This window comes from Hippopotamus amphibius, chromosome 9 (genome assembly GCF_030028045.1).
Source record: "Hippopotamus amphibius kiboko isolate mHipAmp2 chromosome 9, mHipAmp2.hap2, whole genome shotgun sequence".
Lineage (NCBI taxonomy): Eukaryota > Metazoa > Chordata > Mammalia > Artiodactyla > Hippopotamidae > Hippopotamus > Hippopotamus amphibius.
In genome coordinates, this window is record NC_080194.1 from 116,740,081 (window position 1) to 116,753,911 (window position 13,831).

Consider the following 13,831-nt stretch of genomic DNA (forward strand, 5'->3'; position numbering starts at 1 on the left):
ACCTATCAAACTGGTAAAAAAAAAAAAAAAAAAACACTAGAGGAAACAATTATTGACAGGAGAACTGTTATTAGTAATCATAAACATCAAGGAAGATCAAATAAAGATACGAATAAAATATTAAGACAATTACTTATTTTTCATATTCTATACTTCTTTAAATCTAACTTAAAATTCATTTTATCCTATATTTCTTAATATTCAGTGTCATCTTAGACTTAGTTTTTAAAGCAAGGCTATCTCTTTTATCACCCTCAGTTATTAAGAACAATGTCTATAGCTTTGGAGAACATGGGATTGCAAAGTTTTTGATTTCATTGGCTGCCCTGGGCTTAATTTTTCTGCTCTTGCTTTTTTGTCTGGAAAGTATTCTGGAGCCTGAAAAACTTTGTCTTTCATAAAATTATATTTAATGTCTACAAGATATTCATGAATGACAAGAAGGTGAGTAACTAACATAGACTCTAGATACAACTCAAAGAAAGCTCAATGTTAGGTCAGAATGTATGAATTAACATATTCCTACCTCTATTAATAAAGAAAATATCATTCATTTATACCAAGGTCTAACAGGGACTAATTTGAATCATAGGTTTTTCATCTTAGTTTAGATTTTCAGGTTCTAAACTTGGACTCTCTGCCTACAAGGAAATAATCCATTGTAATGAATTGACTACGATAGAAAGCACTGCCTTGTGCGTGTATAGCCTTTGAGGTGTACTTGGTTGTAATTACGGAATTGACTTCTATAAAGCTGTGTAGTATTGTAGAGTTTCATGGCCTCTACCAGTCAGATTATTAACTATTGCTTTATATAGCTCTCATAATTTCACAGAATCTCAGAGTTTGGCCTAGGATTTTTTTTATGTTAATGGTTCATTCATTCAGTAATTGAATTCTCACTGATCTGTACTTGAATATCTCTTGAGGCAGAAAACCTACATCTGTCTCTTTGTAACTTCCCTTCAGTCATCCTAATTCTGTCTCTGGGTGCTATTCCAGGGTGGCTCTAGCTCTTGACTGTAAATTTCTCTGACTGCATAACTCTAGTATCTCAGAGACCATAATGGCCTTTGCTTCCACCTGGAATTCTGACTAGCATGAATAGCATTTACCAAGAGTTTTATTTGCCTGCTTTATGTTCCTAAGTAGTGCCTAGAACTACATAACAAGGCAAAAGTCCTATTCTATCTACTTTTACACCAAAACCCATAGAGATTTTACTACTCCAGTCAGAAAATGTCTGGTTTAAGATATGACCAACAAAAATGAATTTCAGTTCTTGAGCAATATAGAATAGAAAGGATTCTTTTCCTGTTGCCTAGGATTAAACATACAAATGTTACACTGAGATTTGCTCCTGCTGTAACTTTCTTAGGTTGAGGACAGTAGCCCCTGAACTGTGTCACACCTCAGGTATGAAAAAAGAAGTATAGTGAGTATGGAGGGAGATTTTATGATAATACCATGAGAATATTCAGCTTGTAAATTCTTCTATTTGTCACTGCCTCCTGAATGCTGAGAGCACAATACCAAGCAAAAGAATAATAATTGGATGAGGCCAAGGCCTCAACCTTTATATAGTAATCTAATGGACTAGTCTGGGTTAGCCTTGGTATCCTTAAACCAAAGGAAACTGAATTTCCTATGTTCTTCAAGCCAAAAATTCAATCTTAGTTTTCTAAGCACTCCAAAAATGAGAAAAGGTCACAATTATTAATAAGAAGTAAAAGGTAGTTCATGAAGCATAAAAAGCGAAAGATATTAGATACAGAATTCTTTGTTGACAGATTTTTCTTCTTGAACACTGAATATATCACACCACTACCTTTTAGACCCCATTGTTTTTATGGTATGGAGTACTGACTTTATGAGAAGTCAGCTATAAATGCTTTGTTGTGCCCTTGTATCTAACGAGTCATTTTTCTTAGCCACTTTCAAAATTTTTGTCATTTACTTTCAATAGTTTTTTACTATAATGTGGCTAAGTATGGATTTCTTTGTGTTTAAATTACTTAGGGTTTGTTTAAACTCTCAGATGTATAGATTCATATTTTTCATTAAATGTAAGAAATTTTTGGCCATTAATTCTTTAGATATTTCCATTACACAAATAAAATAATAGACTGTTTCATACATTATTAAGAACATTAAACGTATGTGAAGTGCACAGTGCTTCATACATAATAAATATCGGGTTTTAGTAGGAGCATTCTTGTTGCTTCTTAACATCTTCATTTTTCTCTTCTTCCATGGCTCAAAAACCTTCCAGTGTTCCCTAGCTCAATAAGTAACACCATCGTTTATACATCTGTTCAACAGAGAAATCTGCGACTTGTCCTTAACTCCTTTTTCCATGTTCCATTCCCACGCTAATCTATTTTTTAAATCCATGTACAGATCTTTCACTTTGTTTCAAAAGAACTTCTTCCTACTTTATGCTGGGAGCAAACGCTTTCACTGGTGGCTGCTATTTATGTCCCAGAAAATAAAAGGATTGAATGCCCCCCTGTGATGTATATTGTAATGCACTGTCTAGGTCCCCCCTCAATGAAGGAGTTGTTGCCCCCAGCTTCTGGGAGTGCTATCTTCAGGAAGTTTTCAGTTGTCATCATCTTCATGGGTTGCTTCAGCTGCAAAGAGCCTTCTCTCCCAAGGTGACACTCCTTCCCAGATGGCCTGTTTCTAGTCACTTACAGATGCAGGAGTAAAATATTTGGTCATCTCAATGCCACTCAGATAACTTCAGGGCTTCCCATGGGTTCTACAGAGGAAGTCATTTGGCCTGCATCACAGCTTGACTTCCCTCCCTACCTAATCCTGATTCCTTCCTCTCCCTTTCACAAGTGTTGGTCCCAAAGAAACTTCACCTGCAATAGTTAGTACCAGGAGAGGTCTGAGGAAGCATACAATAAGATGGGGTTTTAGAATTAGATGATTCACAGCTCAGCTGGCAATGAAGTCCACATCACTGGTAGTAAAGTAAGCACAGATAGTCTCTGGCACAAAGTAGTGGTCCAACAGTTAACATCTTCACCAGTGATGAGTTGGGATGATATTCCAGAGGAAGAGAATGCACTGACTGATGTGATATATCAAGTATGTAACAAATATGGGGAAAGTGGTAACCATAAGAACAATGGAATTGTGAGGCTATTGCTAAACTCCTTGCTTTGTAAAATAAAACACTGAGAGTTATTAGTAGGAAATTGAAAGCCAAATGTTAAAATAAAAGCACTTCTTTGGCAAGTATACAATGAGGCTCTCATTTCCTGCAGTGAAAGGGAAAAAAAAAAACTGAGTACTAGGATCAAGGTCTAGTTTTCAAATTAGATGGTCTCCAGGAAGGTCGAACTTTCAACCAAGGCAGATCTGCTATGCCAAGATCACAGTTCTTGTTAGAAAAGAATGAGACCTGTTATATCAGATGGGGACTTCTGTGTTAATGACCCCAAAATATTAAATCCCCAGACTCCTCCAAACACTCTGAGTCTACAGAAAGTGGCACACTCCTCTCTGTTAAGAATTCACACTCCCTCCTCAGATGGAGAAAATATAGAGGCCTCCCCTGCAAAACAGCACATGCCTATTCACAGCTGGTGGTGATCTACCAATGACTCCCTCAGCAACCAATAGAACACAGAGACAGAAAAAATAAAAGTAGCGCAAAACACCATCTACCAACTAGATCTATTTGACATTTATAGAACACTCCACCCAATAAGAACAGTGTACATGGAACATTCACCAAGATATACCATTCACAATTTTAAGAGAATTGAAATAATGATCATTATGAAATTACACTACAAGTCAATAACAGAAATAACAGAAAAATCCGTAAACATTGGGAAATTAAGCAACACACTTCTCTATAATACATCAGTCAAAGAGGAAGTGGCAAAGGAAAACAAAAAATATTTTGAACTGAATGAAAATGAAAACACAACATATCAGAATTTGTGGGATGCCCCTAAAGCAGTGTTTTAATGGAAATTTATAGCATTAAATGCTTATACTACGATGATGGGTGATGCCTTAGAGGGCCAGGACAGAGAGGGTAGGAGGGAGTCGCGGGAGGGAGGGGATGTGGGGACATATGTATAAATACAGCTGATTCACTTTGGTATACCTCAAAAACTGGTACAGGAGTGTAAAGCAATTATATTCCAATAAAGAGCTTTAAAAAAAAAGGAAAAAAAGAAAAAAAAATTGCTTATACTAGAAACGAAGAAAAGCCTTATCTCAATAATTGAAGCTTCCACCTCAGTAAATTAAGAAAAGAAGAGCAAAACACACTCAGAACAAGCTGAAGTAACTAAATAAAAACAAGAAAAGAAAATTATATATGTATATATACAAAAAAAAAAAAAAAAAAAAAAAAAAAAAACAAGAAAAGAAATAAATGAAACTTCAAACAGAAAAGCAATGGAGATAATTGATGATTGTAACCAAAAATGAATTCTTTGAAAACTAAACAGTCTTATTTCAATTAAATAAGTTTTCTGTGTAGTTAAAAACCTCCAAAACAGAAACTCCAAAGGTGAATAATTTCACTGGTGAATTCTATGAAAATTTAAGGAGGAAATAGCAATAGTTCTAAGCAATTTCTTCCAGGAAGTAGAAGAGGTGGGAGCACTTCTCAATTCACTTTTGAAGCCATCATTAATCTTAAACCAAAGCTGGAGAAAGTACAAGAAACCAATATCCCTCATGAACACAGACACACAAATCTCCAACAAAATATTCACAAATAGAGTATAGGAATAGATGGAGGAAATAATACACCATGAAGAAGTGGGGTTAATTCCATGTACATAAAACTAGTTTAAGATTTGAAAATAAATCAATGTTACAATATCAATAATCTCAAGAAGAAAAATCACATGTTCATATCAATCATTGCAGAAAAATCATTTGACAACCTATAACATCCATTTATGATTTTTTAAAAAAACTGTCTGCAAACTAAGGGAAGAAAGGAACTATCTTAACCTGATAAGTGGCAACTGTTTTTATGTAAATCCCACAGTAAACACAATGGTGAAGGACGAAATGTTTTCCCTCTAAGACTGAAAATGGAGCAAGGATGTTCACGCTTACCACTTCCATTCAACCAATTTTGAGACTGGAAAAGAAAAAAGCAGTTAAAGCCGCTCCCGTCTCACTCTTTTGATTAGCATGTTTACTGAGCTGAATATATTCTTGCGCTCCATTCCTCCTTCATCATTACCATTAACTGAGTACTTGAATTAAACATAAGCAGTTCGAAACAACAAAATTTTGCTCAAGCAGTAACACATTAGTATTCACAAAACACGCCCTGTTGTTTCATTCCCACACATCTTTCACTAAGCTTCCACTGCTGATGGCAGCCTTTCTTCCATCCCCATCCTACCTCCATTCTTTGATTCTATCTGTTTATTCTTCAGACTCAGCTCGCACTTCCCCAGTAAGGGATCTTCCTTCAAAAAAGAAGGAACTCATTCTTCTCCTCTCTTAGATCTCGTGGTCTGTTGAACGTATTTCAATTGTAACAAATCACACCAGATAATAATAATAGTTAATAGTATCAGGGTGGCTTTTGTTCTCCACGAAGTGTCCATGTTACCGGCAAAGACATTCTGCTTACTCATAGCTGTAGAAAAACTTGTTCATAACTACAGTTCCCAAAACTAAGCAAGTCAGGGGAGTTCCCTGATGGTCCAGTGGTTAAGACTCCGCCCAGTTTCAATCTCTGGTTGGGGAACTAAGATCCTGTACGATGCATGGCCAAAAAAAAAAAGTCAAGAATAAATTTGTGCATAAGAACTCAGAAAATTGGTAGGAAGCCTCTTAGAAATTACTCAAATATTCTTTGACAGCTTTAAGATTACTCCCTCAGGTCAGCTTTCTAAAAGCCACCCAGTTTAAACCAAGATATCTAACATGTATTCGCATCTATGATCCTTGTCTTGAAAATAGAGGCTACAGTGTCCACCCAAGTAATCAAGGAATATGAGGATAAAGATGTAATAAATGAAAGGAAGAGAGTCCTGGCACTGTTACCTAAGCTGAAGGTTGCCCCACTGCTTTTGAAGGAACTTACAAAGGTAAAGTCATTCAATGTCCAGCCTTGTGCTATGATTTAGCCCACCTTCCCTGCCAAGAATTTATTGGTAGTATTACTAATTTATTGGAGTTCTGTGGGAGCTATGTACATTCTGGTAAAATAGAGGGCTGAAAGGGGAAGAGCTCTTATGAAATTGTCCACAGGGGTCTGAGGTTGTGGTTGTGGTTGACCCATAATCAGTGCTTCAGTACATTGTGGTTCTCTTTTAATTTTCTCAGATTTATTATAAGTGTCCAGTTGTAAAGGCTGTAAGAAATATCTCCCTTTTAGTCCAAAAGTATGAGTGCTTTGGATTACTTGGATTAAATGGAGCTGGAAAAACCACTACATTCAAAATGTTGACTGGAGAGGAGACCACAACCTCTGGACTTGTGTTAATTGATGGCATTAGCATCACTGAAAATATCAGAAAGGTATTTCTGGACCTAATCACTGAGGTGGTGCTCTACGGGAGGAGGTAACCAGAGACATGGGTGCAGGGCATGGGAGGAAAGCATTGATATATATACATTCTTTTCTCCAAAGTAACAGACTGCAGGGACAGCAACAGTTATGATAACATCCTAAGTTTGGGAAAAGGCAAATATTCTTCCTGGCTGAAACAAAATTTGAGTACTTGTAAATAGAGCAAACTAGAAACAGGAAGAGCAGTTATTTCACATAACCTGCTGTGACATAATTGGAGTTTGATATAAAACAATTATTAGAAAAACTTGTTGTGAAATATATTGAGGAAGTAAAATTTGTCAGGGTTTAGGCTCCATTTGAATGTGGGTTATAAGGGGGAAAAGGGAACCAAACATAGTGCCCAGGAATCTATCTTGAGCCAGTGAGTGAGTGAAAGTTCCATTTATCCAGATAGTAAATAGAAGAGATGAGTGTATTTGGAGAAGGATATACTGAATGCTACATGTTTGTGACACATTTAAATGGAAAAATATCCAATAGACAGTTAGAACCTATGATAGTGAAGTGATATGGAGATATAAATCTCTTGAGATTCATCAAAGTACAAGTGAAATTTAAACTGTGGAAGTAAATGAGATAATCTATTAGGAGTGTATATAATAAGGAGAAGACAGATATGGGCTGAATGCTGAGGATTATCAGCATTTCTAAGATACGGAAAGAGAGAATAACTGGAAAAGTTGGGGAGGATTAATGAGGGAGTTAGGGAGAAAATCTGGATAAAGTTTTATCACAAAATCCACATGAAGAAAAATTTTCAGGAAGAAAATGAAACAGAGATGTTAGGCAAGATAGGCCTGAACAGAGTCCACTGGACATCACTGAAATAAGAGTGCACTGGAATGACAAATAGACAATGAAGATGGGGGAATAATGAATGTGGACTAAACCTAGAAGAAAGGTAGATGTCAAACAAAAGGCGGAAAAGAATGACACCCAGAGTTTAAGGAAGTGACAAGGATAGAATTGTAATTTTTAGCAACTAGAATATATTTACATAAGTAGGGGGAAGCAATAAAAAAGTTTTTTAAAGAGAAAATTTGAAATATATAGTGACAGGAGTTATCTGAGAAAATAAAGTATTCCTTCATATGGACCATAAATCAAAACAATATAAAATGGTATACAAGTAACAAGTCTTATTTTCTCTCACCTTTGCCTCATTCCATCCCAAGCCCACACAAAAAGGTAACCACTTTTATAATTCTGCAGTTTTTGTAGGCATACAAACAATTATAGAGATCTATTTTCCATTTTACTACACAAAACGTAGTATGGCATACATAATGTTTTGGACCTTGCCGAATTGCTTTCCATATGTGGATATATAAATTTGCACTACACCAACAATGTTTGAGAGTGGCTATTTCCCTACACTGATCACAGCAGAGCATATGATCAGTCTTTGGGCTTTAGCCAGTATGATAGTGTAACCGAACAAGCAGGCTCATTACCAGCGGGTAGAGAGAAAGATCCAACAGAAAGACCAAATACCTAAGCAGTGGTTTATTACAGAGAAAAGACTTTATTGCAGGGCAGCCAAGCAAGGAGACAGGAGGCAAAGCTGAAATCTGTCACCCCGATCAGTTTTTAAATGGGGATAGGAATAGGAAGGTGTTGGGGCTAAGAAATGGTTGGTAGAAAGGGAAGGGGGAAATTTCGAGAGTCCTCTGTGCAGGCGCAACTGTCTTTCCTCCTATCTTGTTATGGGTTGCATGTGCAAATTAGAGGCGGAGGGTGTTCCAAGTGTTGCATGTGGTGGATTTTCAGCCTGTGACATCCAAAGTTCACGGATCAGTCATTCCAGTCCTTTAATGCTCCTGTGAGATGTTCAGTCAAAGGAAAGCTATCAGGAAGTTGTTTCCTTGTTTTCGGTTTCCTTGGTATCCTGCAAAGCAAGCTCAGAAATCTCAGTTAATCATTCCTTGCTAATGGATGTGGAGCACGGTTTGAGGGCTGTCAGGAAGCTATGATTTTTCAAGATAGCTCAGAAATCCCAGCCAATTATCTCCTACTTCAACCCAGTGGAAGCAGGGCACCATTTCAGTAGGTCTTTTAAAATGGCATTTCAATATAGCTTTAAATTTTCTGTTATTATTATTAGTGAGGTTCCATAACTTTGAAAAATAAAAATTATATATATTTAAAGTGCACAACACAATGGTTTATATACATATATAGTGAAATTATTACTACAGTCAAGCTAATCAATGTATCCTCTCCTCATAGTTACCGTTAATGTGTGTGTGATGAAAATACCTGCAAATCTACTCCCCTAGCAAATTTCCAGTATTCAATAGAGTATTACTAACTATAGTCATCATACTGTTAGATCTCCAGACTTATTCACCCTACATAACCGCAACTTTGTACCCTTTGACCAGCATCTCTCTCTAGTCCCCTGCCTCCCAGATCCTGGTAATGACCATTCAACTCTCTGCTTCTATGTAATAAACCTTTCTAATTTCTACATAAAACTGGAGTTTTTAAAATTTCTGTGTCTAGCTTATTTCGTTTAGCATAAAGTCTCCAAAGTTCACTCATGTTGATTCAAATGGCAGGATATCCTTCTTTTTTAAGGCTGAACTATATATATAAATACTTGTCCATTCATCTGTTGACAAGTACTTAGGTTGTTTCTATGTCTTAGCCATTGTGAATAATACTGCAATGATCATGGGTGTGTAAATATCTCCGAGGTACTGATTTCATTTCCTTTGGGTATATAACCAGAAGAAGGATCATATGGTAGTTCTATTTTTATTTTTTGAGGAACCTCCATAATGTTTTCCATAATGGCTGTACCAATTTCCATTCCCACCAAGAGTGTACAAGGGTTCCCCGCCTCAACATCCTCACCAACACTTGTCATCTCTTCTCTTTTTTACAATAGCCATCCTAAAAGTTGTGGGGTGATATCTACTTGGTGTTTTGATTTGTATTTCCCTGATTAGTCATGATTTTGAACATCTTTTCAAATATCTGTTGGCCATTTGTCTGTCTTCTTAGGAAAAATATCTATTCAGGTCCTTTGCTCATTTTTAACCAGGTCATTTATTTTTTTATTTTGTTACTGTTGTTTACTATTGAGTTTATTAATTACTTATTTATTTTGGATATTAACCTCTTACCAGATAGACAGCTGGCAAATATTTTTTCCCATTCTAAAGGTTGCCTTTCATCTTTTTGACCACTTAATTTGCTCTCCAGAAGCTTTTTAGCTTGATGTATGCCCATTTGTTTATTTTTTATTTCGTTGCTTGTACTTTTGGTGTCATATTCAAAAAAATCGTTGCCATGGCCAATGTCAGGGAGCATTTTCTCTATGTATTCTTCCAGAGGATGTATGGTTTTAGGCCTTATTTTGGCTGGGGTGGGAGTCACATGTGGGATCTTAGTTCCCTGACCAGGGATTGAACCCATGCCCCTTGCAGTGGAAGTACAGAGTCTTAATTACTGGATTGCCAGGAAAGTCCCTGAGGCCTTATTTTTAAGTCTTTAATCCATTTTGAGTTGATCACTATGTATGGTTTAAGATAAGGGTCCAATTTAATTCTTTTGCATTGGATATCCAGTTTTCCCAACATTATTTATTGAAGAGACTATCCATTCCTCATTGTGTATCCTTGGACCCCTTGTTGAAAACTAGCTGATTATATATGCATGGTTTTATTCCTGTCTGTTCCATTGGTTTTTATGTAGTGCCATAGTGTTTTGATTACTACAGCTTTGTACTATAGTTTGAAATCAGAATGTGTGATAACTCCAGCATTGTTCCTTTCTCAGGACTAATTTGACTTTGGGAGGGCCTTTCATGGTTCCATATGAGTTTTAGAATTGTTTTCTCCATTGCTGTGAAAAAAATTGTCTTTTGAGTTTTGAAAGGGATTGCATTAAATCTGTATATCTCTTCATGTAGTATGGACATTTTAACAATAATAATTCTTCCAATCCATGAACATGAGATATCATTCCATTTATTTTTCTGTAATATCTTTTATCAATGTTTTTTGTTTTCATTGAACAAGTTCTTCACCTCCTTGGTTAAATATATTCCTAAGTATTTTATTTGTTTTGATGCTATTACCATTAGGACAGCTTTATTTCCTTTCCAGATCATGTTGGTATAAAGAAATGCAACTAATTTTTGTATGTTGGCTTTGTATTCTGTAACTTTGCTAAATTCATTTATGAGGTCTAACAATTTTTTTGTAGAGTCTTTAGGGTTTTCTACATGTAGATCATGTCATCTGCTGCAAACTATTGTATATAGAATAGATAAACAACAAGGCCCTACCATGTAGCACAGGGAGCTATATTTAATATCCTGTGATAAACCATAATGGAAAAGAAAATTTTTAAAAAGAATGTATATCTATGTATAACTGAATCACTTTGCTGTACAGCAGAAGTTAACACAACATTGTAAATCAACTATACTTCAATAAAATATTTTTTTTAAAAAAAGATTATGTTATCTGCAAACAGAGATAATATTACTGCTTCCTTTCCAATTTTGATGCCTTTTATTTCTTTTTCTCATCTGATTGCCCTGGCTAGTACTTCCAGTACTGTATTGAACAGGGTTAATAAGCATAAGCACCCTTCTGTTGTTCCAGGCCTTAGAAGAGAAGCTTTCCATTTTTCCCTATTGATAATATCATTAGCTGTTGGCTATTTCATAAATGGCCTGTATGTGATGAGGAAATTTCCTTTTATATCTCTCTTGTTGAGATTTTTGTCAGGAATGGATGTTGAACTTCATCAAATACTTTTTCTTCATTTATTGAGGTGATCATGTGGATTTTATCTTTCATTCTGTTGATGTGGCACATAACATTGACAGATATGTGTTAAACGAGCCTTGCATCTCAGGGGTAAATCCCATTTGCTCATGGTGCTTAATCTTTTTGATGTGATGTTTAATTGGATTTGCTAGTATTTTACTGAGGATTTGCATCTATGTTCATCAGAGATATTGGCCTATAGTTTTCTTTTCCTTTGGTGTCTTTGCTATCAGGTGATGCTGGCCACATAAAATAAGTTTGGCAGTGTGTATTCACCTGCAGTTTTTTTAGAAGACTTTAAGAAGTATTTGTATTAATTCTTCTTTGAAAGTTTGGTAGAATTCAGCCATGAAGCCATCTGATCCTGGGCTTTTCTTTGTAGGGAAGATTTTGATTACTACAATAGCACCCCCTTATCCACAGTTTTGCTTTCCATAGTTTCAGTTACCTACAATCAACCACAGTCTGAAAATATTAAATGGAAAATTCCAGAAATAAACAATTCATAAGTTTTAAATTTGTGCCATTCAGAGTAGCATGGTGAAATCTCTCACAATCCCACTCTATCCCACCCAGGAATAGAATCATCCCTTTGTCTAGCATATCCATACTCTATATGCCACCTACTCATTAGAATAGGAAAAAATAGAGTATATGTAGGCTTTGGTACCATGCACAGTCTCAGGCATCCACTGGGAATCCTAGAAGGTATCCCCTGCAGATAAGTGGAGACTATTATACTTCAATCTCCTTATGAATGAAAATGAAAAGTGATTTAAAAAAAAAAAGAAAAGTGATAAACATATGAGTAAATGTCAATGTACATTGATTTTTTAAATAATATTAACGAGAATTATAAAATAGAATTGAAATACATGTCAATGCCCAGATATAAGTTCCAAAGTTTGTAAATGAAGTTAAGGTGTTCTTATTTGTATCGTCTAGGGGTAAACTAGGGTGATTCATTTTTTATTTTGATGTGTTGACTTGACTACTTTACATTTGAGAGTAACTACTAAAAGATAGGTGCAGTGTATATAAATTTCAAAAGTAAAGCAAAAGATGTAATGATTAAAAATATGTTCAATCCAAAATAAGGCAAGAAAAACAGTGAGTAAAGACATCAGACAAATAGAATACATAAATCAAGTTGACAGAATTCACATATATAAGTGAAAATTTTCAGTATAAGTGAACTTAATATTACAGTTAAAGGACAAAGTTTGAAGTTTGGATAAAAATAAAGAAACAAACAAAAAAAACCCCAAAATTAAACTATGTCCTCTAGAAGGGACATAATTTAAAAACATAAGGAAATTTGAAAGTAAGTAATGAGAAAAAGGTATATTGTGAATATACTAATCAAAAGATCAGGGGTAGCTGTAATATTAGACAAAACTTTAAGGCAATAACTATTACTAGAGTTAGAAGAGTGTAACAGCATAATTTTCATCAGAAAGACATAGTTTAAAAATTTAGGTGTCTAAGAATACAGTCTCAAAATTTTTTAAGCATAAAAAGAGGGGGAATCAAGGAGAAACAGGCACTTATGTGATTGTAGTAGCTGATTTTAACATACTTCTTTCTCACCATGATAGAACAAAGACATTAAAAATCATTACTGTAGAATATTTTAAGAGAACAGTTAACAGGCTTAATCTAAAGAAATATATAAACATTATACCCAACAAATGAAAAATGATGCTATTTTTTCACTCAAGGAATATCTATTTAGAAGAACCAATCATATGTTGAATGAAAGCAAGGCTCGATAATTTACAAAGTTATAAAAAGATATATGAATGTATATTTATAAAAGACACTATTAGAATAATACAAGCCTTTGTAAATATCAGAAGAAAATAAAAAGGGAATCAGCCTTAATATAAAACAAGGTGGAATTCTAGCCAAAAAGCATCAAAGATGACAAAAGGGTCACTAATACTAACAGGTAACATTTATAATGGAGATGGAAAAGTTATGAGTATTTTATGCACCAAATGACACAGAAACAACCTCCCTAAGCCAGAAACTATAGGAGATCTGAGAAGAAAAACATGTAATACATGAAATGTTTAATTCTCTTCTTTCAGTCTAAGACAGACCATGTCAATAGAAAATAAATATGGACAAAGAATATGTAAGCAACATAGTCAGTAGTTAATATCATAAACACAACTGATATATATCAAATTCTGCATCTCTCAAAAATAATTCATTCATGAGTATGACCATTTTTATGCCATACATTTGAAAAACAATATTTCCAAATATAAAAAACAGATATATTCTCTGATTATAATTGAATAAAATAAAAAATAACAAAAGCAGAATATGAAAGGGCCCTCCTATTTTGAAGTTTAAAAATTAATCTTTAGATCATTCTTGCTTTTAATAAACTATTAAAAATTTTCTAGAAAATAATAAAGCATTACAAGTCAGAGATTATGAGATACAATAAACC

General features: G+C 34.8%; 1 protein-coding gene across 1 annotated transcript in view; it reads left to right on the forward strand.

Moving 5' to 3' along the window:
• LOC130861015 (phospholipid-transporting ATPase ABCA3-like) overlaps window positions 1-13,831 on the forward strand; it is a 70,893-nt gene that overhangs the window by 41,665 nt on the left and 15,397 nt on the right. Inside the window, 4 exon segments of the mRNA XM_057749521.1 lie at window positions 259-370; window positions 372-444; window positions 5,967-6,092; window positions 6,331-6,525. Coding sequence (XP_057605504.1) covers window positions 259-370; window positions 372-444; window positions 5,967-6,092; window positions 6,331-6,525 — 506 coding nt within the window.